Genomic DNA, 27,897 nt, shown 5'->3' on the forward strand with positions numbered 1-27,897 from the left:
GAATACCGCATCCGAACGGGAGCCAAGCGGTGCTACCGCACGTAAGCGGAGGATTTCCGCCAAACAACCCACTATGAAGTATCTTCTGCAATACATCACATGACCCACTTATTCAATTACCTACCCTCATAAAAAACAGCTTATTTGGAATTGGAATCAATTAGATTCCAATATATCCTTACAAGCATGCCTAACACATGCATAGCACACATTAACCCTTACAGCAATGTAAGTGCAATGGTTTCTATTAAAGCACTGACAAGCGGCCTATTAGTGAGTAATGAGTAAAGGAGTAGATTCTATTGGGTTCAGGTGTTAATGGTTGTAGTCATTAGGCGTACGTTCGCCTACCGCATGAACGAGTGGTGTCCGCAAAGCAATAGTACACTTGTGGACACCGCACATTTCTGCCCTTTTTGATCGCGTGCATTCGGAGTGGTTTCCGAATGTACGCCCCCCAACATAAGTGTACTCCCCCGTGTCCGCCCATGTTTCCGCCCCGTTTTGCCCACTTTGAAACTACGCCCATGTGTCATTCCGCATGACGCCCATAATACGCCCCTATTTCCCGAATGATAGCGGTGAACAGTTCTGGACGGTCTTTGTCCGAACTGGTACCGAGTCAAGGCGTGGCACATGCGCGTAGCGTTCTCCACGCATGCGCAGACGCCGTAAAGACGCAATCCGTAAGAACGCGGTAAAGTCCGCATCAATCAGAATAAGGGCCATAGTGTCTTATATAGCACAGCAGATTCAGTTACAGAGTCTTATATAGCGCAGCAGATTCCGTTACAGTGTCTTATATAGCGCAGCAGATTCCGTTACAGTGTCTTATATAGTGCAGCAGATTCAGTTACAGTGTCTTATATAGCGCAGCAGATTCCGTTACAGTTTCTTATATAGCGCAGCAGATTCTGTTACAGTGTCTTATATAGCGCAGCAGATTCCGTTACAGTGTCTTATATAGCATAGCAGATTCTGTTACAGTGTCTTATATAGCGCAGCAGTTCACGTTATAGTGTCTTATATAGCGCAGCAGTTTCCGTTACAGGGACTTATATAGCGCAGTAGATTCTGTCACAGTGTCTTATATAGCGTAGCAGATTCCATTACAGTGTCTTATATAGCGCAGCAGATTCCGTTACAGTGTCTTATATAGCGCAGCAGTTCCCGTTATAGTGTCTTATATAGCGCAGCAGATTCAGTTACAGTGTCTTATATAGCGCAGCAGATTCCATTACATTTTCTTATATAGCGCAGCAGTTCCCGTTATAGTGTCTTATATAGCGCAGCAGATTCAGTTACAGAGTCTTATATAGCGCAGCAGATTCCGTTACAGTGTCATATATAGCGCAGCAGATTCTGTTACAGTGTCTTATATAGTGCAGCAGATTCAGTTACAGTGTCTTATATAGCGCAGCAGATTCCGTTACAGTTTCTTATATAGCGCAGCAGATTCCGTTACACCGTCTTATATAGCGCAGCAGATTCTGTTACAGTGTCTTATATAGCGCAGCAGATTCCGTTACAGTGTCTTATATAGCACAGCAGATTCTGTTACAGTGTCTTATATAGCGCAGCAGTTCCTGTTATAGTGTATTATATAGGGCAGCAGTTCCCGTTATAGTGTCTTATATAGCGTAGCAGATTCAGTTACAGTGTCTTATATAGCGCAGCAGTTTCCGTTACAGGGTCTTATATAGCGCAGTAGATTCCGTCACAGTGTCTTATATATCGTAGCAGATTCCGTCACAGTGTCTTATATATCGTAGCAGATTCCGTCACAGTGTCTTATATAGCGCAGCAGATTCCGTTACAGTGTCTTATATAGCGCAGCAGATTCTGTTACAGTGTCTTATATAGCGCAGCAGATTCCGTTACAGTGTCTTATATAGCACAGCAGATTCTGTTACAGTGTCTTATATAGCGCAGCAGTTCCCGTTATAGTGTATTATATAGCGCAGCAGTTCCCGTTATAGTGTCTTATATTGCGTAGCAGATTCAGTTACAGTGTCCTATATAGCGCAGCAGTTTCCGTTACAGGGTCTTATATAGCGCAGTAGATTCCGTCACAGTGTCTTATATATCGTAGCAGATTCCGTCACAGTGTCTTATATAGCGCAGCAGATTCCGTTACAGTGTCTTATATAGCGCAGCAGATTCCATTACAGTTTCTTATATAGCACAGCAGTTCCCGTTATAGTGTCTTATATAGCGCAGCAGATTCAGTAACAGAGTCTTATATAGCGCAGCAGATTCCGTTACAGTGTCTTATATAGCGCAGCAGATTCCGTTACAGTGTCTTATATAGCGCAGCAGATTCCGTTACAGTTTCTTATATAGCGCAGCAGATTCTGTTACATTGTCTTATATAGCGCAGCAGATTCCGTTACAGTGTCTTATATAGCACAGCAGATTCTGTTACAGTGTCTTATATAGCGCAGCAGTTCCCGTTATAGTGTCTTATATTGCGCAGCAGTTCCCGTTATAGTGTCTTATATAGCGTAGCAGATTCAGTTACAGTGTCTTATATAGCGCAGCAGTTTCCGTTACAGGGTCTTATATAGCGCAGTAGATTCCGTTACAGTGTCTTATATATCGTAGCAGATTCCGTCACAGTGTCTTATATAGCGCAGCAGATTCCGTTACAGTGTCTTATATAGCGCAGCAGATTCCGTTACAGTGTCTTATATAGCGCAGCAGATTCCATTACAGTGTCTTATATAGCGCAGCAGATTCCGTTACAGTGTCTTATATAGCGCAGCAGATTCCATTACAGTGTCTTATATAGCGCAGCAGATTACGTTACAGGTTCTTATATAGCGTAGCAGATTCCGTTAGCCACGCCCCCAATTCATTACCGGGGGGGGGGTGCAAAATATGCCCTTGCTCCGGGCACCATGGCACCTAGCTACACCGCTGCGGACCGGACACTACAAGCTCTGGAATGCAGAGTTGATGTCCGGTCCGGTGTTCTGGGGTCTTGTCCAGGTCCCCTTTTTCAGATATATAGATAGATAGATAGATAGATAGATAGATAGATAGATAGATAGATAGATATATGATTGGTCGAAAGTAAGTGGTTCCTCTGTCATTAATAGCCTTGCAATATGTGATCCTGCACCTGATAATAGGCAGTCCTTTCTCTGACTGTAACATAAGAGTATTCCCCAGTCTTTTTGCAGAATTCATTATTTCTTAAACAAAGCAGGCAGGCATTTACAATGACATTCACACACACTCACACAGACACACACACACACACACACACACACAGACACACACACACACACACACACACACACACACACACACACACATAAATACATAAGGGGGAGTGTCTCACTGCTCAGTGCTCATCAAAATTAAAGCACCATTAGTGTTGGAAGAAGAGAAAGAAGGAGGCAGGCGGAGAGAGAGAAGGCTTCAATACTAAACCCACAGCCCTGAGGATTTTTGCTGCACAACAAGGATAACACAGGTAGATCTGCTTACGGGATATTTTGTGAAATGTTACAAAGGAATTAATTTACAAGTGGTGCCTCTTGGGGACTTAATCTTGCACTAATGACAACAATGCAATAGCATATGCCACGGACAGTGTCTTCAGACGGATGCTTGCTGGTTGATTAACTCTTCTATGTGAAGGTGAGATTGTTAAAGTGACTGCACAATGTGAACAAAGGATAGTCCCCATATGAACCTTTACTATGATGGTGTGATGCGGATGTCACCATTTAGGCATTTGTTGATTTTGTTACAGTTATAGAAAGAAGTTTATGCTAATAATAAAATATGGGACATGCATGAGGGTATTTACGCCACAGATAATAATGGCTATTTTGCTGCAAATGAATCAGAAACCAGAAAGTAAGGCTGACCCCTCGTCAAAATGGTCCTAACCTGCCAGTATATTAAATATTATCTTCAATAAAAACATAGTATCCTCACATCCCTCAGAGCCTGCTTTGTTATCTGCATTAAAGCATAAAAAAATATGTCACTATACACCTCCCACTTCTCCATATAATAATTGTAACGTGTATACACTTGCCAGTGTACGTGACTGCTTAATACTCCTCCTCCTGACTCAACAACCGGCCTACATGCAATAGCTGTAGTAATTTGTACATACTGCAGTGTGCTTTAATGGGCTCTTTGGGAGTTACTGTGTATGCTTACAGAAATCTATATATTTAAAACGACCCCTCTTCTCCTTATCATAACACCAGATACATTTTTAACAATGTTTCTTGTCTGATTGATATTATATTGGAATATCTGTTAGGTTACAAAACATCCAATGCTCATTGTATGTTCAGTAACTTCAATGTTTTTCATTGTCTTTTCACATCCCCACTAACTGTCTTCCTGATCCCCTTCTGCCTGTTTAACTATTTATAGTCCTTGTTAGAGCTATCAAAACGGATTAAAAGGAAAGCAATTCTGCTAATCTCTGCTGCTAACAGTTTAAGCCACAGCTACTACTGTAATTCAGCCTCATCATGTGTCTCTGAGGGGTATAAAATATGGGAGAAAATATATTTCCCAGGTCTTCTGATACTGTTTGCAAAATCATTTATTTAATCAAACATCACTATCTCTATTTAGTATATGGGATGTCAAATAAAGCCAATAATTCTTTTATACCCTTTCACATTGCAATAATAACCCAGGTCAGGTCTCTGTGTGGTGTGAAAAGGACTTTTCAAATTTCCCAGGTCCAGCAACCTTACATTCTGACCCGAGTTAAAAGAAGGGTTAATCCCAGGTTAGATCCGGGTTGCTGTGCAGTGTGTATGGGTAACCCGGTTTGAGCGACCCGGGTCCCGTTCTCACTATGGAGGAGGCAGCACTTGGAGACAGGGTCAGCTACAAACACTGCCTTCTCCCCCTCCAGTGGATGATGCTCCATCAGTCCGCCCATCTGACGTCAGTGACCCGTCTGATGTCAGCCTATTGCCGGGTCGCTGTGGAGCTTAAACTTTGCAAATGCCACTTCGCTTCCAGGATAGACCCATGTCCAAATCTCAGGTGCAACCTGCCATTTGCAATGTGAACGGGGTATAATTTGGCTTCAAATTGGTGGGTTAGCCATGCACACTATAACATTATCTTTCCAAGTTGGCTGCTTGGAATGAAAATCTGGACATTTTTAGGAACAAATTACAATCAACCATTTGCTCCCAAAAGCAGCCATCTGCATACATTGATTTAAACAAGTTGTCTAAATGACCATTTTTGGCTGATTTCCCTGTTTAGGAGCAAATGGTCAATTGTCATTTGCTCCCAAGAATTTCCAGATTTTCATTCCAATCAGACAGATAATCTTAGTGTGTATGGGCCTTTATTATTATATTGCTGAGAGACAATAAAGGAGGTTATTCTGGTTGGTGCGTACATTTCCGAAATCTTTCGGAGCGGTCCGCACGCCACGCTGTGCGGACATCGTCCGAAGAAATGCCCACCGAAACTCCACCTACGAACGGACTCACACTAGAAGAACAGGGCGTGTTTACGGACGACATCCAAACCTTGCGTGTGCGGTGGACACACACATATTCTGCACGGTCTTACAGCGTTTGCACGCTCTTACCGCGTCAGAACGGACGGGAACCTGGCCGTACGCACCAATGCAGTGTATTTTCGCAAAAATCACCACTCTTATCTGAACACCGAAATCTGCTACATGACCCACTTATGCAAATAGGCAACCTCATTAAAAAGGGATTGTTTTTAATGGTCCATTTAAGCTGCAATGGTTCCAATTGAAGCAATGACAAGAGTGTAATTAATGAGTAAAGGAGTGGATTGTATTGTGTTCAGCTGACATTGGTTGAGGTGCGCCCGTACTGATTGGGCGTTCCGAATGCCTAGCGCATGACCGAGTGGTGTCCGCAAAGCAATACTTGCGTATGAAGACCGCATGTTTCCTGCCTTTTTGTTCGTGTGCATTCGGTGTGCTGTCCGAATGTACGCGTACCATAATTAGTGCACTCCCTCGTGTACGCCCATGTTTACGCCCAGTTTAGCCCACTTTGAAACTACGCCCCTGTGTATTTCCGAATGACGCCCATAATACGCTCATATCTCCAGAGTGAATGCGGTGCACATTTCTGTACGGTATTAGTGCAAACAAGTACAGAGACCATGCGTGGCACATGCGCATAGCGTTGCTCACGCATGCGCAGACGGCTAAAAAACGCCATCCGAAAGAGTTCGGGAAAGTACGCACAGACCAGAATAAGGCCCAAAGTAACTATAATAAGTGGGCCCATCTGTTCAAGTAGGATGGTTTCAGGTAAACTAGATATCTAGGGATGGATACATACACGCCTAAAGATTTATCTGTCCAAGCTGTCTTCTGGGAACAAAAATTTGGTACTTTATGGGACAATACAACAATCAACCATTTGCTCCCAAATACTGAAAAACAGACAGTGGTCATTAAGACGAAATGGTTAAATCCCTTTCATGTAACAAATGTAACCATTTCCCAGCATTTGGGAGCAAATTATTGATTGTCCTTTGCTCCTATACATTTCTAGATTTTTGTTCTCACCAGACATAATGGGTACATAAATCTTTAGGTGTGTATCCAGTTTAAATATGCTCTCCAAGTACTGATAGATAGAATGTACACCAATAAATAAATCTGATTAAACAGTACACAAGGGTGCTGTAAACAAAAAAATTTAATAAGACCATTTGCTGCTGATTCATAAAATTATGTTAGCATAAAGTCATTTTAGAAGAAACATTTGTCAAAAGTGTAAATATTTTAGGTTTAAGTGTCCTGTGGTTTTATACCCTTTTCTGCAGTGAGATGGGTCACATGTTTTTTATATTGTTGCCTTTATTTGCTTAGATTTATTTAAAAGATAAAAATTACTGTTTAAATCACAAGCAGATAACACATAATAGAACTTATTTACAGTTGGCAATATGGCCGAGCGGCAGTGTGAAATCCCATTTGGTTGTTCGATTTGCTCTGTGGTGTGTAGATGTCTTTCTAAAGTGCATAGGTTTGCAGAGAGAAATAGCAGCGATTGTTGCAAAGCAAAATTTTGCAAAGAAGGTATTGGGGGGCACAAGGGGGGGGGACGAGAGCCTACTGATTAAAGCAAGGAGGCGGATGCTGGTGCTTATACTGATTTGTAGTGGGAAAATAAGTTTTGTTTAGTTAAACTATCGTTAAAATTTGATCCAGGGATGCAGAGATCACATTTTTACAGATTTTCCTGCTTTGTGCATAGTCGCACAGCAATTCCCACTCCACAAAAAGAGTATGCCATCTATGTATGTATTCTATGCCATCGCTGAGCTGGTAGAATTGTGACTCACCCTATGCATATAGAGGGTTATTCTGGTTTATTTGCAAGGCTGCGAATTCGCAGCCTTGCGAGTCCACCAAACCCCGCTTTTCAAATGGTTGGCTTGCGCCAACCATTCGCAAGGGTGATTCGCTCGCAGGGCCTACAAATGTGATGGTGAAGGCGCACGCATAAAAAAGTGATTCTGAAACCACTTATGTATATGTGGATGCTTGGGGAAAGTGGGCGGCCAGTTGACATCTGGTGATGTCAGCTGCCCACACCTGCATCATGACCTCATTAACATGAGAATGCCCAGCATTCCCATATGCTGGGCATTCCGATACGGGGCCGCACGTTGCCCCAGAGTCCCCGTGCGAACACAGCCCAGCTGTGAATCAACCAGAATAATGAGCCATTTTATGTTGCAGGAGGTCATTGTAGAAACACATTTCTAGACTTACAATATTTTATCCAGTATACCAAGCACCCCAAGCAGCTACAGATAATAGACACGTCTGGTGTCCTCTCACTCAGTATAAGATATAATTAAAAATAAATCAAGTATATTCAGCAACTATTGAAAAAGTATTGAATTATAGAGTTTACACTTTTGCATAGTGTGCACAAATTTCCGTTCATATACATTCATTCAGATTTGCAGGCAGGCCAGTTTTACAGACAGATCTCGCTCTCTGCATGCTCTTTAGCAAAGCGCACAGAACTTTAAGCAATTACATGAGCATTTCAGACACATTTAGATTTCCTGCTGAGTGGAGTAACTGGCATCAACTGGGCACATGGATGTATTCAAATAGGTAAGGGGTGGTGAGGTTGCAGAGATGTGTCAAACTGTAAATACAGGCCAAGATCCGCTTTTTATTTCTGAGGATGTAAAATGCAGATAACTTCTGTTTGATACAGCGTGCACCATATAGTGGACAGGAAAAGTTAAAATGGCCATACATCAGGACGACCTGCATATGACCTGATCATATGCAGGTCACGGAGCGGTCAAACAAGGGATCCTATGTGCTTACAATGCACATACAATCTGCTTACGATCACAATGAGAGCCAAGGGACCACGCATCATAGCGAGAATATGCACAATGTGCACACGATCCTTTGCATCAAGATTCTGCATTCGGATCCAATGTTGTTCTGGTGTATGGGGGCCTTTAAAATAGATCCTAATTAAATTAGTTTATACACCCTGCACACATCACATATTTCCTAAAGTAATGTGTAAGGAACATACATAATTCTCATAATTTCTTATAAATTACAGTAACGGTCTGTTTTAATTCTTCAATGGGATATTTTCTGGCATACTGTAGCTATTTTCTTCATCAGTGTTTAAGCCAATGTACACAGTATTTTAATAAGATAAAATAATATTTTAAGGAAGACTTTGGTTTTTGTCACATTGAGGTTGATTCTGAGACACATCTGGACACGGCTGCCTCTTTTACAGCATCTGTGTTTTTATGCTAATGACACATCCTATATTATTTATACCACTTGTATTGGTACAGTTCCATCTCGGTGAGCCTTAAGTTGCACCATTGGACACACCAGCCCTATGTCAGGTACAAATTCTCTGAATATAGCCTTCTTTTGTGTGAGTGATTGTGCATCTCTGGATGCACTCGATTACAGCAACACATCTGCATCTATGTAGAAATGTCCCAGTGGTAGGGTTTTTGGCACCCCCTGCAAACTAGAATGCTTTTCTGTGAGAATTACTGTTCAGGGCCAATGTGGAGGTTAAAATGTTCCACCTCATCATTAGAGGTGGTGGAACTCAGTTCTACCCCGTTCCCCTTCACTTTAACCCCTGCATTTATGTTAAATGTAGAAAAAAATGTACAGCGAGATGCAATACAGTCCGAGTTCTCTGGAGGTGCAGGATGTTGTACTAACTTGAACATTCTTTCAAAGCAGCAGTCATTTACAAGGCAAAACTATGCATTGTAAATAATTTTCGCTTTAAAAGTGTGGCTAGAATGCTGCACCTCTGGCAAACTCGAACTGCTGTTGGGTTGTTAAAAAATTAAGATTTCATGAAAATTCAAAATACTAATTATATATTTTTTTCTCTACATACAGGTCACATAAAATAAAGATGGCCCTTCCAGACAACTTGAGCTGTATCAGACAAGTAGATGACATTTTCCCATTTCCAGACATTATAGAACTAAATGTTGGTGGACAAGTCTACATAACCCGTTTTCTCACTTTGGTCAGTGTTCCTGGGTCCCTTCTGTGGGAGATGTTTTCACAAAAGAATACTCGTCTGTTGGCCAGAGACAGTAAAGGTCGCTACTTTTTAGATCGTGACGGATTTCTCTTCCGATATGTCTTGGACTATATGAGAGACCAACAACTTGTGCTTCCTGAACATTTTCCAGAGAGAAGCAGACTTAAGAGAGAGGCTGAGTACTTCAAACTCCCAGAGTTAGTAAAAATTCTGGCACCAAGAGTCAGTAAGCAGAACTCTGTTGTAGATGATGCATTCCAAAGTGACTCTGAGGAACAGTCACCCAATAATGAGGTTACTAGGAATCTAGCATCTGTCAGTGCTGCTCTGGTTGCATCTACTGGGAACCAGTCAATTATACCAGACCTGTATCGGTCTGGTTTCATCACTATTGGCTATCGTGGCTCATATACATTGGGCAGAGACAGTCAAACCGATGCCAAATTTAGAAGGGTGGCAAGAATAATGGTCTGTGGCAAGACCTCACTAGCTAAAGAAGTTTTTGGTGACACACTGAATGAGAGTCGTGATCCAGATCGACCACCTGAAAGGTATACATCCAGGTACTACCTGAAATTCAATTTTCTGGAACAAGCATTTGATAGGCTGGCTGATGCTGGATTTCATATGGTGGCCTGTAACTCCACAGGAACATGCGCCTTTGCTCATGATCAAACAGATGACAAGATCTGGACATCTTACACTGAATACGTTTTCTACCGTGAGTGACCCAACCTAAATGAAAAAAACAATAGACCATTCTCCTACCCACCTTTTCCTTCCTGTTTCCTGCTGATTCACCAATAGAAATAGACTTCCTACAAGCCTATGTAGATTCCCAGCTCCTGCCTTCGGTACCGTCCAAATTCTCCATTCAGTACTTTCATTTAGATTGTTTCTCCAGAAGAATATTGTCCTTGACTGGAAGAATTTACCAAGCCTCATCCTCCTTCTCACTATCCCTTCCTTTACTACTGTACATTGGTTAAGTGTAAATGTTTCATGATTATTTATATGTTTTTCATGGGATTTTGTTTGTTTTGAGAAATGTTTGTGAAGAAAGCAAGTTATGATTTGCCACTTAAGCTTTTAGTACATCAAATACTTCCCAACAATTCATCAAATACATTTCACTGCGTCCACTGCAATGGCTGCAGTAAATGTTTAATACCGATTCAATGTTTGCTTTAAAAATGTGGAGGCTTTTAAAACAATATTATTTTTTTATATAAGAGAATACCACCTCTAACTTAAAACCTCCAAAAATGTCTACTGTACATCAACTGTACATTCCAGCTAATGCAGATCTTAGCACTTTGCTCATTCCCAGCAAGTATACGCTTGCTCCTATTCAGCCTTGCATGATTGAGGGTCTGAGTCAGAGATAGCCGGAAGTTCAATGCCACATGCAAGCAACATTGAGTTTCCATCCAATCTCTAGGAGAGAAATGATAGACAGAATCTGATTGGTTAATATTGACAACACCAATTCTTTTCATTTTTATAAGCTTTAGTATATTTACCCCATGATACTTGGGCAGAGGCTCTGACAGGTCAGCTGGCCCCTGATAAAACAAAGAGGGGTGGCACCGGGAGGGGGCATGGTCACTGCAGGGAGATGTGGCCGTGCCCCTTTGGGCATGTGGGAGTGTGGGTGGCATCACACACCACCACCACAGGGAGAAAGGACAGGCGTCCATTCTAGCTGCCACTCTCTCTCCAGCTCAGTACACAGCACTGGGCAGTGTGTGCTGAGCTGAGGAGAAAGGCTGTCCTCTCACTCTTCCACTGCCTGGCTGCTTGCATTGGGGGAGGAGGGCGGGTCCAGAGCCTCTCCATCAGACCTTGGATCGGGTAAAAAGTACCCACCCACCCATTTTGACACCACTGTACTTGGGCATCATGACCTCTGCCTCCTATTGCCACACATACCTTAAGACAGGGGTGTCAAACTCAAATTCATCAGGGGCCGCATCAGCAGTTTGGTCACCCTCAAAGGGCCGGTTGTATCTGTAGGTCCCCCTGTATAATTATATTGCCATGACACCACAGGCTGCTCCCCCTGTATAATATAAAATGAATGCCATGACACCACAGGCTGCTCCCCCTGTATAATATAATAAAAGTAATGCCATGACACATAAATGATTATACAGGAGGAGCAGCCTGTGGTGTCATGGCATTATTATTATTATACACGGGGACACCTCAGGAAACAGCAGATATATATATTTTTTTATTGTGAGTGTGATCCTCATCCTCACTTACTGTTTCTCCATCTGTCCTGCAGCTGCTGCGGCTTCCAGCTTTTCTTCACTGTTTGCTGCGGCCACACTGTCCCCGACTCCCGGTCCAGCTTCCCTGCCTGCTCCTACTTCTCTACAGATGCATGGGCGGGCGGCGTCATGACGTCCCCACCCAGTGTCTGTCACTGCCGGGCATCAGAGTGAACAGGCGGCCTGGCCCTCCTCCACATAGCCGTGGAGGCCGGCGGCCATGTTTCTGTAGCCGCATACATATGTGCCTACAGGAACATGGCCGCCGACAGTGGAGGAACAGGTAAGGCGGCCGCGGACGTGGACGCGGCCCGCAGCACTCCTGTTTTAGACACACTGCCCCTGCATGCTATCTCCTCACGCGGGCCACATGACGAGGTCTGGCGGGCCGGATTTGGCCCGCGGGCCTTGTGTTTGACACCCGTGCCTTAAGAGATGGAATTGGGGAGACAAGAAGAGTACAGTTAAATGTGTTTGCAAAAATTCATCTAATGCAGACTTTCAGAAAAACACATATAAACTGGTACACCTGTTGGACAGCTGCAGACACACAGGTTGTAATGACTTGCCATAAACCAGAAACAAGACGAGGTGGACTCATCGTGCAATAAGCTGAATTAAGCAGCTTGTTTTAGTAATGTAAATACACTTATTTTGCCAATGCTCGTCATCAAATTATCAGCAACCAAGGGAATTTTTTAAACCAATTTGGGAGGTTTGAGATTTTACTGTAGTTTTGTAAATAGTTTAGTTAATTGTCCTAAAATGTTTACAATGCAAGAAAACACATTAGAGAACCTGAAGTTAAGGATTAAATGGCTTATGAACTGAGCCAAAAAGCTCTTAGCAAGACATCACTTATTTTGGTATTTCCGGCTCATGTGTTTGAATTCACTATTTTCAACAAAATGAATTCTATTCTCCCGCTCGCCGTGGGGACCGCAGAGCAGCGGGAGAATAGAAACCATCCTATTCAAAAGACTGGGCGGCTGCTGATTGGCTGAGTTCCCAGCCAATCAGCGCCCACCAGTCTTTTGAATAGGATTTATTTATATTCTCCCGCCGCGCCCCCGGTCTCACTGCTCTGAGTCTGCACTGCAGCGCGGTCCCCGCTCCCTGCCTGCAGGTACATCTCGTGCCGCTCCCCGGACCACTCCCTGCTCCTGCCGCTCCCCGGACAGGTCCCCACTGCCAGCCTGCTCCTGATGCTCCCCCAGACGGCTACACATGCTTAATCTTATGTGCAGACCGTCCGACATCTGTATCTGATCCGATGCGCACGGGACCGTGCATCAGATCAGATGTCATACCCTACGCAATTTGGCCAATTTCACCCGATTTCTCGTCCCAATCCTCCAGAATCGGGTGAACTCGGGGCCAAATCGCATAGTGTATAGGGGCCTTTACTCAGTGTCCTCATCAAATGCAAGTAAATAAATGGAAACACTAAATAATATATAAATAAAATGTATACATTTTATTTTCTTGCAGAAGTCATTATTATAAATTGTATTTATTTACTATTAAATGAACTGCACTATTTCAGTACTACATACGGTATATTACATTGGGTATACACCTAAGCGACTGGCCGTACACACTAGATGTTTAGTGAATAACAGAACAATCTCTCACTGTCTTTCATTAAAGTAAAGTAATTGAGGTGCAATCTTTTCCAGTTATCCATTCAGCATGGCCAACTGGATAACATTGCATGCAACCCACAAGAGCTTGCAGACCTGCTTGCACAATGTAGACAATTTTGTGTTCCAATATGGCAAACCATCCTAACATCGTATACATGTGTACCCACCCTAACACTTCAGTTTCTGTTAACACCAGCTATTATCGAGGGATATATAGTTTGAAGGAATGAGGGAGGAAGGTGCAGTGTTGCACTGTGGCTCTGTGGATCTATACCCCTTTCACGGAAATGCTGGGTCGCATGCAGGTTTTGGTCCATCCCGGGAGCGACCCAACATTTCCACTGTTTGCTGCCCACAGCAACCTGGCTTATTGCTGCCTCCTCCATAGAAGTGAAAGGGGACCAGGGTCGCTCGACCAGGGTTACCCGTTCACACTGCCCAACAACCCGAGTCCAACCCAGGAATAACTCTGCTTTTATCCCAGGTTGGATTGTCACGTTGCTGGACCTGGAATATTTAACATGGCCCTTGCACGCCTATCCAGGTCGACACAGGTTATCTAGCAGTGTGAAAAAGGTATTACTGAGGTGTAGCAACATCTGTTATGAAGTTCCAATCAGAGTGGTGATCAAATTCCAAAAAAAGGCATTAGTATGAAGTGCTTATAGCAGGTAGCACAACCATTTTTCCTACATTTCTGCATTGTAAAGTTACATTGTCACCTAGGAAAATATTTTACTAATTTGTCCTATCCCCCTAGCCATAGTCTGGGGTTATACCATGTGGTCCTTTTGTACTTTCTTGCCCAGGGCTGTGAATAAAAAAAGATGATCCCAGGGGCAGAGTTACTACCATTCTGAGGTGCTAGTGCAGAAGTACGTCTTTCCCACTGTTGTAGTGGTGGAGAAATGTCCATGAAGCCTACAGAAAGCATAAAGATTTATAAACTCACATTTGGCTAGAGATTAGTAATTTCCCCAGCATCTACAGCTTTATAAACATTTGGGGCATAGAAGAATACACACACAGGCAATTCTCTTATGTCACAATCTAGCATTTAAAGGAAAAGTGTTTTGTTTTACTGATGTGTGAAATTAAATCTAATAATTACCAATGCAGTTTATTATACTTCCTGACAGCGGCAAGCACCAGCATTCCAGCACAGAAGAAAGTTAATGGTGTTTTCACTATTGATGAATTGTTTGTAACTCCAATCCTATAAACTATGACATGCTAATGTCATGTCACATTCCCTAACATGGAATGTGTTCTGTCTTTGCATCTCTCCTAGTACACATAATGGGCATAGGAAAACTAGTTAACAAGAGATAACCTTTAAAGGAAACCTAACAGGTAATTAGCAGCCCTCACATCCCACTCTGTGATTTTCTAGGGAGATGGATCTGATTTGAAAGCTTAGCATTGAGAGGTCTACAAATGTCCTGTGCCATGTTTGCGGCTGCTTCACCAAATCTATTCTAACGTGAACTATAAATGTACCGTTGTGTGTCCATGTAGTGCACAGTCTATGCCAAAGCAATACGGAGCTGCTGTACAACAGGTTCAAAGTATAGTATGTCTTTTTAGGGCTTGTCGATACCGATATTAATATAACCAGAAGAACAATAAGTGAAATGCGCAGTTTACGTTCTCTTTCCGTAACTTGCGTACCCTTTATCTCTAGCTACGTGCGAACAAAGCATAGCGCAGCGTAGCGGACCTTTTCCGTGTATTGTACACGCTGGATCAATAACAGTAATGGGAAATTCCTTCGCAGTACTTAGTACTTAAACTGCGAATACCTTTTATGGACAATGTCCGTAATATACCTTATTGCTAGATGCGAATAATAGACGAGACAAAGATATAACAAAGTGAGGAGATAGATTCTCCAAATGGTGTATTTAGTCCCTAGCGGACAATAGGGGATTACAGAAAGTAAGAACACAGTGTTACACTTGATACAGTTAAACTAACAATAATAAATATACTTTAAACTAACAAGGGAACAGAAACAGATACATAATATAATCAGCCACATTACACAGAACAGGAATACAAATTTTACCGTCATATACTTGTAGAAATATTGCAGCGCAGTTCGGTCGGAGCTCGCTATGTTCAAATTGAACTTAGCCCGGTCAGGATGAGGGGAGAGATGTAGTGCCAAAAAGAGAGAGAGCCCCAGCCAGCTCAGGGATAGCTATCTTTAGATCCCAAACATGTACAGAAACAATCGTGTATTTCTAATTAAACTATATGTAGTGCACTAATTCTTTAATTAACTAAATTTTATTTAGTGTTAGTGGCACATTATGAATTTATGTGTGTTAGTATGGCTGCGCTTATGGTCCACTTCGTTACACAGACTCGGGTATTATACTTTATTTGCGCAACTCTGCGAACCAAAATGGCGGCCATACTATCCTAAAATGGCATGTGTGTAACTCGACTTTAACAGTCCACCCTTTGGCAGTAAATACAAAACTGTCACAGTACAAAATTATTTCCTAAAACATAGAAATTCATAATCCTAACAGAGAAATTTTGGGCTCTTTGAATTAAACATATAAGGGGAGTAAACCATCTGCTCTTTGGCCAATCCAGGATCATGGATAAATGAGGGGCCACATTTATCGAACAATCTACTCAGGGTGACGAAGGATAATGTACAATTTTGGGATAAAAATAAAAACAGGGGAGGTTACACTATATACAATTTTTCAGATATGGCATCCTTTGGTAGGCATTGTTTGTGACAACAGACCCTTGAATTCTTTGTTGTCTCTCTTTCTGGTATGCTTTTGAGTATGCTGGTATTATTACTATCAAACCTCCTTACCAACACCCGGTCCTGGGTAACGTATCAAGCTTAGAGATTCTATCTTGACCTAAATTGGGTCAGGTAACACACTCTCAGAACTCTGTATCATCTGCCCAATACCTGGCAGCAGTGCGAAAGCAGTATCCTTGACTTTGGGGATAAGAACGGATAGTGGGGGGGGGGGAGACAAAAATAGGACCCAAAATAATGGAGAAAAATGGAGAAAAAAACTTGTTAGTGATCCTTCCAACCTGTTACCAGTGGGGTGTGTCACAGTCCTTTTTGTAGCTTGTACAGGTTGCTTGACCTTAGCTGCTCTCCAGTCCTCCCGAAATGATGCCTCTAGCGATTTATTTATTTCTCTCTTGAATGTAAGGACCTTCTGGGTTTCTGGTCTTTTGGCAGTAGGACGAACGTACCCGAATCTCTCTCTCTGCGACTTTGTTATTGAGGTAGTGCTGGTCAACAAGACTTGGGGTGGTTCTTTTCAAAGGTCTATCAAACAACCTGTATATGGCAAAGCATGGGAAACAACAACATCTCCTGGTTCATGGTTATGACAGTTCACAACAGGTGTCAACAAAGTCCTTTTGCTGCAGTTTTCCAGGTGTGGATACATCATTTGCATTATATTTGAAACATGGGTCAGTTCGTGGTGGGGTCTAGGATCTATCTTGTGGGATTACCATAACGTGTGGCTGCCCGCCAAGCAATGTTTCGATGGGGACAAATGAGGTGGAGTTCTGAGAGTTATTCTACTACTATGCAGCACAATGGGTAGTGCCCCTGGCCATAGCAATTCTCTTTCAGCTATAACTTTACCCAGTTTGTTCTTGATAGTACCCTTCACCTTCTCCACCTTAGCAGTTATTTGGGGTCATCAGAGAGTGTGGGGTGTACCATCAGTCCCTAGAGGTTTACACATGACTTAAAACCTTTCATATACACTTGCGTACTCAGGGGTGCTTCTGGGCTACCATATCTATACACACAAACATCAACACATATAAAAAAAAATAAGTAAATAAATAACTAAACGCTTCTAGGGTGGACTGTACAAAGTCAATTTGTATTACCTGCAGAAGATCCTGCTGGAGGAGGGATGTGGAGATGGCTCTGTGGGAACAGCCGTTTCAGTATCTTTCCCCAGACAAGTAAGGCATGACCCTGTCGTCTTACCTGTCTGTGGGCACACCAGTAATTTCGGACTAATTTCAACATACCTTCCCTGCAAGATTTGGGGTTTTAGTTCAAAAGATGGCGCTGATATTACACCAGTGCAGCCCACTTAACACACAAGACCTTCACCACAGGTCAAGAAAAACAAGTGAAATACAAGAGGGGATTTGTGTAATAGGGCGCTTAGGTGATGATATTGAAAAGAGATCTCATACATACAGAATTATCCTGTTTGAATCCAGGATCTGATTGTTAAACAATTTTTCTGTTTAAATCCAAAATCTGATTGCTACCTGATGAGACAAAGAGCCAAAACAAAACCTAGTGCAATTCTGTTGGGCAAAATATAACAATTTATTTGTCTCACAGGACACTTACAAACAAACAGATAAAATAGGCATGTAACCACCGACTGTGGTACTTTGTGTCCTTCAATACTGAGGTTTTACCATCCGCAGCAGGTCCCAAGTTGAAATTGAGGGTGGTGAGGGAGAGAGTGCCGGCTCCACTTTCCTTCACGAATACTGTGCTTCTGGTTTTTTCTCTCAGTACAAGGCTCCAATGTCACCAGCCTGATGCATTTCGGACCTTCCTAGTCCTTCGTCAGAGGCTTGGTGACTGGCTGTAGCTATGCTGTGTATATACCCCTTCCGCCCTTAGCATAATTTAATTCAGGTGCTGCGACCGTCTCCCTCATCCTCCCCAATCAGGGGGATCTCTTTCAGCGTCCTTGCGGTGACTTCCGAGTTTCCAGTGTCCAGAGAGAGTTGTGGAACGCACGATGCGCTCCACTACCGCGTTCCTTCCTGTCTAGTGCTACACTTCCGGGATTCGGAAGTGTAAGCGAGGTATGGAACGCACATTGCGTTCCAATCGGACGGGACCATTCTTACTTCCTGAAAGCGGCACTTGTCATTCACTTTTGCGTTCCTCCTGTTCTCCGTGCAGATCTCAGTTTTCAGAGGGTTATATAATGGGTCATTATAACGTCCATTGTACATGCATAAATGACAAATTAAATAGGGTATAAAAAGAGATCAAAGACGATGGTTAAAATACTGCAAAAGATACATTTGAATAAAAACCATTAAAAGTACAAATTATTAAACAGTTTAAAAAGGTTAAGAAGAGATTTCATAAAAAGCATTTCAATTCGAAGTCACCATTTAAACCATATGGCACCAATGTGTTCAGCTTATATTTCCACCTCATTTCATTTTGGGATAATCTCTGGTCTATATTTTTATTTCTCCAGTCTGGTGCTACTGTTTGTATACCCAAAAATGATTTCAGGTGACATTCTTTTGAATTGTGTTTGACTTTAAAATGTGACAACACGGTATGGGTGGCCAAGCCCTTTCTAATGTTGTAGATATGCTCAGCCAACCGCGTTTTTAATGGTCTGGTAGTTTTACCGACATAAAAAAGACCGCAGTCACATTCTAAAACATAAATAAAAATTTTTGTATTGCAGGTTATAAAATCTCGAATTTTGTATGTAAAATCATTAACCTTAAAATCTTTTTGTTTACTTGGACCTTTAGTGCATCTGCACATTAGGCACATTCCACAGCGGTGGAATCCCTGACTCCTTGTGCTGATCCTTTTTTCTTCTATAAGTTTACTTTAAACTGGTCCAAAGTAAACTTATAGAAGAAAAAAGGATTTGCACAAGGAGTCAGGGATTCCACCGCTGTGGAATGTGCCTAATTTGCAGATGCACTAAAGGTCCAAGTAAACAAAAAGATTTTAAGGTTAATAATTTTACATACAAAATTCGAGATTTTATAACCTGCAATACAAAATTTTTTATTTATGTTTTAGAATGTGACTGCGGTCTTTTTTATGTCGGTAAAACTACCAGACCATTAAAAACGCGGTTGGATAAGCATATCTACAACATTAGAAAGGGCTTGGCCACCCATACCGTGTCGTCACATTTTAAAGTCAAACACAATTCAAAAGAATGTCACCTGAAATCATTTTTGGGTATACAAACAGTAGCACCAGACTGGAGAAATAAAAATATAGACCAGAGATTATCCCAAAATGAAATGAGGTGGATATATAAGCTGAACACATTGGTGCCATATGGTTTAAATGGTGACTTCGAATTGAAATGCTTTTTATGAAATCTCTTCTTAACCTTTTTAAACTGTTTAATAATTTGTACTTTTAATGGTTTTTATTCAAATGTATCTTTTGCAATATTTTAACCATCGTCTTTTATCTCTTTTTATACCCTATTTAATTTGTCATTTATGCATGTACAATGGACGTTATAATGACCCATTATATAACCCTCTGAAAACTGAGATCTGCACGGAGAACAGGAGGAACGCAAAAGTGAATGACAAGTGCCGCTTTCAGGAAGTAAGAATTGTCCCGTCCGATTGGAACGCAATGTGCGTTCCATACCTCGCTTACACTTCCGAATCCCGGAAGTGTAGCGCTAGACAGGAAGGAACGCGGTAGTGGAGCGCATCGTGCGTTCCACAACTCTCTCTGGACACTGGAAACTCGGAAGTCAGCGCAAGGACGCTGAAAGAGATCCCCCTGATTGGGGAGGATGAGGGAGACGGTCGCAGCACCTGAATTAAATTATGCTAAGGGCGGAAGGGGTATATACACAGCATAGCTACAGCCAGTCACCAAGCCTCTGACGAAGGACTAGGAAGGTCCGAAATGCATCAGGCTGGTGACATTGGAGCCTTGTACTGAGAGAAAAAACCAGAAGCACAGTATTCGTGAAGGAAAGTGGAGCCGGCACTCTCTCCCTCACCACCCTCAATTTCAACTTGGGACCTGCTGCGGATGGTAAAACCTCAGTATTGAAGGACACAAAGTACCACAGTCGGTGGTTACATGCCTATTTTATCTGTTTGTTTGTAAGTGTCCTGTGAGACAAATAAATTGTTATATTTTGCCCAACAGAATTGCACTAGGTTTTGTTTTGGCTCTTTGTCTCATCAGGTAGCAATCAGATTTTGGATTTAAACAGAAAAATTGTTTAACAATCAGATCCTGGATTCAAACAGGATAATTCTGTATGTATGAGATCTCTTTTCAATATCATCACCTAAGCGCCCTATTACACAAATCCCCTCTTGTATTTCACATACCTTCCCTGCCAAGGCAAGTCAGGCCATAGGCTATCTCTGCCCTGACAGTTTAGCATGTTCTCAGAGTCACTGGTTTTCCTTGTCCATCTTTCTATTCCTGTCCACATCCCTTCGGCTTCCAGACTGCTTTCTCCTGCAGGGGACACAAATCTTGCATTTCTATGTGAATACACTGACATTTACAGGGGGAACACAAACATTATCCTTAGAGCGCATGGCTCACCCAGCTGCCTTGCCAGCATGTTCATTATCAAGTGACACTGAATCCTTATCGAAGGTGTGGGCTTTACACTTGATAACAGCCACTCTGTCCGGCAGCTGTGTGGCTGTCAGGAATCTTTTAAACTTACAACACTTGCGCCACTGGAGTGCCAGCTACTGAAACAAACATCTCTGAGGCGCCATAGGGCCCAAGATCTTCTACATTACCCCAACAAATGTAAATATATTGGCTGTTTTTCTCTCAGCCCGCAGCACTACTAATGAGGCTGCTGTTGCTGAGTGAGACGTCCAAGGGGTCCAGCCTCTACTATACCTTCTCCATCTATTACGGTATAGCCAGTGTACAATTTTCCCATCTCAGTGTTGTGGAAGAAAGAGGGAAAAAAATGAATTACCTCTTCCAATGGGTTGTTACCACCCTTTGGGGACATGCTGCAAAGGTCTGATTCAAACATGTCATGCAATCATATTCGTCTAGGCTCCCACTAACTTCCACCATTCCAGCAACCTCAGCCCCCACCCTTTGTGCCTTGGAGGGCACACCTGGTAAGAGTGTTGCTGGGTTTACAATATTACCCATTTTACTGGTAACATTTATAGAATTCATCAATGCAAGTTCCCATTTAGTGAACTTGGCTGATGAATATTTTTCTTATGTTTAGGCAGAATTTTAGGAGTGTCCAGACTACATGAGTAGGATAACTTAGTTAAAACATAGCCCAACACCATATCCTCAAGCTTGTTTACCGGTAGTGCTATGGCAACTACACTGTGTAGACAAGTGGGAGACGTTCGAGTAACTGGGTTTTAATTGTACACTGCAGTACGACATTGGTCAGGCTGGCATCACCAGGTTTCTTAAGTCACTATGGGGTTTATTCTAGTTCATTCTTTCTGACAAAATCCTTCTTAGATGGACAAAACCATGTGCACTGCAGGGGGGCAGATGTAACATGTGCAGATACAATTAGATTTGGGTGAGTTATTTTGTTTCTGTGCAGGGAAAATACTGACTGCTTTATTTTACACTGCAATATAGATCTCACTTTGAAGAAAAACCCCACCCAAATCTAATTCTCTCTGCACAAGTTACATCTGCCCCACCCGCAGTGCACATGGTTTTGTCCATCTAAGAAGGATTTTGTCAGAAAGTATGAACTAGAATAACCCCCTATATCTGTCGCACACTCAGCAGATGTCTAGTATTCCAAATCACATGGTCTCCTGTGTCAGTCATACCCAGGGCAAGGGCTGTAATCAGGCCTGTTTCTCATTCTTTACTATCCACATCTGTCTGTGAGGACATGGGTTTTGTGATTGCACCTATTCATATGTAAATGCGTTTTACAACCCTTTTCATTCTCTGTTGAAGGGGAATGCTTTGTGCACTTCTTGGACTGCTTTTCACAAGATGGTGGCTGTGGTTGCCCTGGGTAACGTAAGGAGCAATGCTTAAGGTTACTGGGACTTTGTTCAAAATTTACTGAAAAATAGTGTGACTACTCTCTTGTCCACTCGTGCTGTTTTACGGGGTACTGCATATTCATAATAGGTATTTCTCTGCTGGGTGTGCGACAGATTTTTCGAACTACTTTTCTATCATTTGTGGGGTTGTGGTTACTACTGTGTCCCAGATTCCCCCCTATCCCCCTCCCCCGTTCAGGCACAACTGCAATCTGTCCTGCGATACCTTATGTCCTGCCTCAGGGGAATACACCAGAAGTTGTCTATCGCCATCTACTGATGTTATGGATGAGTCAGGACATAACAATAAATCATTGACCCATTGTATCGGTATCAAGCCATTTGTGGGCTGTGAGGACAGCGTGCAATCCCGCAAGACCTGGGGGAGAGGCTTCGTGGCTCTTAAAGTATCTGGAACAGAAGAGGAGAGGGAAAAATGAAAAAAAAAATCAAAAGGGTAGAAAAATTAATGACAGCAATGTGTACATTTATTGCAACAGAAGTTTCTCTTTTATTTGGATGACACCCGGATTTGGCACTATGGGGGAATTGGCTCTCAACTATTTGGTTCTCACCCTTTTCAACTCCTGTTCTGATCTGTAAGCCCTCCCTCCTTTCTCTTACCCAGTGGGGTTGTGACTATAGGCTGTGCCTAGGGGTATTTGCTAAAAGGTTCTCTTTTGGGAACCTTGTTATTTCACTGGGTACTTTTCCAGCTAGACTTCATGTTTCAAAATGGTGAAGCTGTACTTTGGGGCGCTATGCTGTTTGTTTTTAAATGGGTTTCTATTGAATCTATCGTTGCCATTAATACTGTGTCCTGCCCATCTTTAGTTCAAAGGGAACTCGGTATTCATGCTGTAGTTTTAAGCTACCTTAGATGGGTTAAAATATATAACAGTACAGTGCAGCATTAGTCATGGAGGTATATCTAACAATTTTGCATCTTGTTCGTGCATACTGGTCCTGTTGTCTCTAAGTTATGAATCTTCCGGAGCCCAGAAGCAGTCATAACTTATTTTTCAAGGTAGTTCTGTAATTAGAAGGTAAATCGCAGCCGCTGCAGTCAATAAGACAGAATATTTGGTATGCAGGGGCCCAATTATGATCTCTATTTGTTTTACCAATGGGTAATGCTGCACTTTTTCTGTTACCCCAATTGTAACTGCAATTTGTTTGGCACAACCTAGATCAAGAAGGAATGTTGTTAGCAGGTTTAAACAAAAAAAAAAACTTTCATTTTTAAACCATTACGCTACCCATATCTTAGGCTCCTCCTTCAGATATTGTGTCATGTTACCTGGTTGTGGGGTATATGTATGTTTTACTCCCTGTTTACATATATGTGTCGTGCTTAGGGCGGCGTTGGCTACAAGGTGGGGCTATGGCTATGTGTTGAGACCTACTTGTCTCCTTCCAGTGTGTCTCCCAGTCAATTATGTATGTGTTATGTTTCCTATGGTTCCCTACCCTTCAATTTCTGGCTAGGTGTCCTTCCTTACCACAGTTGAAACACACTGTTTGTTTCTGTCTTACCGTGTCTGGCCGTGTGTGTTGCATGTTTTTGGTTGGGGCCTTACTGAAAGCGTGACTGCTAACTGCTATCAATTTAAGCACACCGTTTCTTTGCATTTCTTTCATAAGTTGTTTGTCTATATCAACAGCAGATTTTCTTAGTGTGTTTATGGTCATTTCTCTGCAGTTGGGGAAAATGGTTTCTCTGCAGTTGGGGAAAATGGTTTCTATGTGGGTTCTCAAGTTTTCCTTAAGACCTTGTATCAGCACAGAGACAATCACTCCCTTACAATGTATGTTGTCCTTGGGGTCAGGGACACCAGTGTGTTTTTGCAATGCCTGCAAAGCACGGTTGAAATATCCGCTGGCAGATTCACCATCTCTTTGTTTGATAGTGAACTTCTGGATATTTTCAACCGTCGCAGGGAAATATACACCCAATTGTATATTTATTAGGCGTATATTTTCCTGGTTGCCTTGTTCAGTTAAAATCTTATCGCCCTCCACACCACTATCCCGAATAAAATTCGGGATATCTATGTGTGAAGGGAGGCAAGCTCTCAACATGTGTCGCCAATCCTCATTGGTGGGCTCATCTGAATTTCCCAGCTGCCTTACAAAATTCTGACACTTTGCCAGATTTTTCCTGGGATCAGGGAAATTTGAGATGATTGAATGACGTTCCAATCGTGTCCACGTATTGTGAATGTCGCTACCCCTTACAGGTATTACCTCATCCCTGTCTTCCTTTCCACAAGGAGGTTCCACTGTGTGCAGAGGGTAGATTTGTATCCCCTCTGCACCATTGGACAACATCCCAGGAATAACTATCTCTGTGCTGTGTTTTTTTTTTTTTTTTAAATCTTTTTATTGGATTTTTCAATCAGTACGTTACAAAAGTTACACATTAGAAATTGGTAAGACATGTTTCAATATTTGGTCGTCACATTCAGTACAATTAAATACATTATGTCATATTATCTATATATACAATGTTTCTGAATGTTTTCCAAATATACTATCCTCAATAATAACAAAAAGGCATCGGATCCAACATAAATTGGCATTTGGAGACATATAATTATAATATCATAAGACCTTAGCCTTAACATATCTGTACCTGTTACTTTAACTAAACAGTATAAACATATACACGTAGACAAGATGGGGAGGGAGGGGTAAAGAGGAGGGGGGAGGGCGGAGTGAGGGTCCAGGGGGGGGGAGGGGGGAGGTAATTTCCCATTCCTCTGATAATATTAAATATATGTAAATATATATATAACTCTTTTGTTTAGATCATCTTCACAGAGTGCAACCAATAGGCAAGACAATGGAGTCTAGCCAAGATGTGAGATACACCTATGACAGCCTGAATCTTATAACAAGGGGGGGATAATTAACCCCATATCTCTGTTGCTTTAGACAACCTTACATCTTAACCTGTGTAAATGTGCAATGCTTGAATAAAGTTAAATCTAAATTGTTTAAACTTATATTAAAGGTTTTCTACATCAAACAAGACATGTGATTTCATACTTTCGTCCAGTGTGTTTATGAATGGTGACCATTTTGCGTAAAACCTCCGCATTCCGGACTGCTGTTCTAAACGTGCATACTTTTTTTCAAAATACAATATCTGCAATAATTTCCTTTTAACAGTGTCCAGAGTTGGTGCTATTTTCTTGGTCCAATTAAACAGAATGCATTTCCTTGCTACTGTGATTGTAGTTATTAAAATGTGAAAGTCTTCTGACCTAATAGAGTCCAAGGGCCAGTGATCGAATGATATTCCCATACAAGCCGAAGGGTCTACCATCCAACAAACTGACAGCATTGTGTTGATAAAACAGGTAATTTTGCACCAAAACCTCCGCAATTTGTAGCAGTCCCACATACAATGTGCATAATCCGCCTTAATTGTACCACACTTTATGCAGGATCCTTGTTCATCGGGTACCATATGTCTTCGCCTATAAGGCGTTATATAAGCTCTATGCAACGTGCGGATATGTACTTCCTGTAAATAAACTGATTTAAGTGATTTCAATACTCTTACATGCGAATGAACCAGTTGCGAAGCAGTCCGGATATGCGGTATATCTGCATTCCACCTCTCGGCCAGTAGTCTCCACTGATCGGTATCCACAAACAGCTTAGCAATTAAAAGTTTATATAATAAATTTAGTTTGTATGTTTTAGTGGTTATATATATTAACCCCTTCCCGACATTTGACGTATATATACGTCATGGCCGGGATGTACTTCCCGACACATGACGTATATATACGTCATGGCTTCTAACTGTCACCGCGTCTATAGACGCAGTGACAGTTAGGAGATGTCTGCTGTCCCTGACAGCAGACATCCCCCCTCGCCGCCCAGGGGGGGCAGGGATGCCCCCCCCGGTCGGCGATCGCTGTGATTGGCTGTTCAAATCTGAACAGCCATTCACAGCGTTTCCTGTGTTACCGGCGGCTAAGCCGCTCGGTAACACAGAAAACGGTGGTGATCGGTGCTGTTAAATACAGCACCGATCACCACCGATGAGCAGGAGCCCCCCCACCCACTCACCCGGCAGCCTGGCAGGTCCTCAGTAGGGGAAGCGCTGAGCGCACGCAGCGCTCCCCCCTCCCGCCCCCCCCCGCCAGGCGCAGCAGCAGCAGCATGAGCTGCTGTAAAAGTAAAAAAAAAAAAAAAAAGACACACTGAATTATATATATATATATATATATATATATAACCATCCAATGCGACTGCACACTCGGGTACTTTAAAGAAGAAATCAGCTGACGTCCACACACAGGGTGATAGCAACGTTTCAATGCTTTACTGCATTTTTATCAAGCTCCTTGAGCTTGATAAAAATGCAGTAAAGCATTGAAACGTTGCTATCACCCTGTGTGTGGACGTCAGCTGATTTCTTCTTTAAAGTACCCGAGTGTGCAGTCGCATTGGATGGTTATATGTTTGGGCTGGATTAGCTCAGAGGATTTGCACCGGGTCCAATTTCTTCTATATGCTGAGAGTGCCGGTTAATGGACGTATATATATATATATATATATATATATATGAGATAGAAGGGAGTTCAGAGTGCGCCTCAAATTACAATCACAAATAATACTTCAATGAGTTACAATAAAATGTTTTAAAAAAAACAACTTTTATTCAAAAGTGTCTTCTGCAAGATGTCGGTAGCCCAACGCGTTTCGTCAAAAACTTGACTTCCTCAGGGGCATTATAGCAGATTTGTACAGACAGATTTCACACTGTGAATCATAATAAAATCAGTGTGATTTTACACATACATAAAATTAATACAATACAAAAATGTTTATATATATAAAACGAGAAGAGCATGATGAAGGGAAGGAGAAAAAAATCAAGGACGAGGAGGATGAAGGAGAGGTCATTAAATAAGAATAATTTTTCTTAGGAGAGGTCTAATCAATATGACCACCAATACATAAACTGTAGTGCATAGAAAAAGGACCTTATTCAGGAAAAAAGGTGATTAAAACCAGTAGTGTTGCCATTCAATAATTAATGGAGGAAAAAGAAAGAATAAGAACCCAGTGAGGAGTAATTAATTTGGATTATTAATCATACCGAAAGCAAATTTCGTGGATAGGATTCTTGCAATTAAGGGACCAGATTTCCCAAATGAAGAATCAACTCGCAATCCTAAGCAGAAAAATGATAGCCTTGCTGTAAAAGTGCATTGTAAACCTCAATTTTGACCGAGACAGGTGTTGGTAATTACATACCCCTGATGATCAGGTATAGCAATAAATACTGGCTGTTCAGTGTATTCCAAGTCAGGTGAGTTGGTTTTAGGGGGAATTGATTACCCCAAGTTTCCACAAAACAGGGTAACAGGAAAATCAGGCTATAAAATGAAAAACATATTGTCCCCTTTCAATACATGCATAGAAGATTTTCAAATATGTGACAGTATTCGAATTCATAATGATAGCAGGCACTTACCAAGCAGGAGCTAAACCGGATGTGGATACCAGGATTCCAAAGTGCTGAATGAAATCCTGAACTCCTCTCAGGTTATTTATGGGGCTAGC

General features: G+C 42.0%; 1 protein-coding gene and 1 long non-coding RNA gene across 4 annotated transcripts in view; one reads left to right on the forward strand and one right to left on the reverse strand.

Annotated features, from left to right (window-relative positions):
* Positions 1-3,243: 3,243 nt before the first annotated feature.
* Positions 3,244-13,331, forward strand: LOC146035556 (BTB/POZ domain-containing protein KCTD12-like). Of its 3 annotated transcripts, XR_014460674.1 has the most exons (3): positions 3,244-3,481; positions 9,425-11,627; positions 11,673-13,331. XR_014460674.1 is itself a non-coding variant. In XM_083159081.1 (2 exons), the coding sequence occupies exon 2, from the start codon at positions 9,441-9,443 to the stop codon at positions 10,302-10,304; it is 864 nt and encodes a 287-aa protein (XP_083015207.1). In that variant the 5' UTR covers positions 3,244-3,648; positions 9,425-9,440; the 3' UTR covers positions 10,305-13,331. The 3 variants fall into 3 exon arrangements, 2 of the variants coding, with proteins under 2 accessions (XP_083015207.1, XP_083015206.1); XM_083159081.1 differs by having other exon boundaries at positions 3,244-3,648; positions 9,425-13,331; XM_083159080.1 differs by having other exon boundaries at positions 9,425-13,331.
* A 13,666-nt stretch (positions 13,332-26,997) lies between these two features.
* LOC146035559 (uncharacterized) overlaps positions 26,998-27,897 on the reverse strand; it is a 955-nt gene continuing 55 nt past the window's right edge. The window contains exons 1-3 of the long non-coding RNA XR_014460675.1: positions 27,809-27,897; positions 27,431-27,710; positions 26,998-27,090 (exon numbers count right to left, since the gene is read on the reverse strand). The exon at positions 27,809-27,897 is cut by the window's right edge and continues 55 nt beyond it. This is a non-coding gene — a long non-coding RNA (uncharacterized LOC146035559). The remainder of the gene's footprint in view (positions 27,091-27,430; positions 27,711-27,808) is intronic.

This window comes from Crinia signifera, chromosome 9 (genome assembly GCF_055691185.1).
Source record: "Crinia signifera chromosome 9, ASM5569118v1, whole genome shotgun sequence".
Lineage (NCBI taxonomy): Eukaryota > Metazoa > Chordata > Amphibia > Anura > Myobatrachidae > Crinia > Crinia signifera.

Coding starts and splice junctions, on each gene's coding strand:
- LOC146035556 (XM_083159081.1), top strand. CDS start 9,441: ATGGCCCTTCCAGACAACTTGAGCTGTATCAGACAAGTAGATGACATT.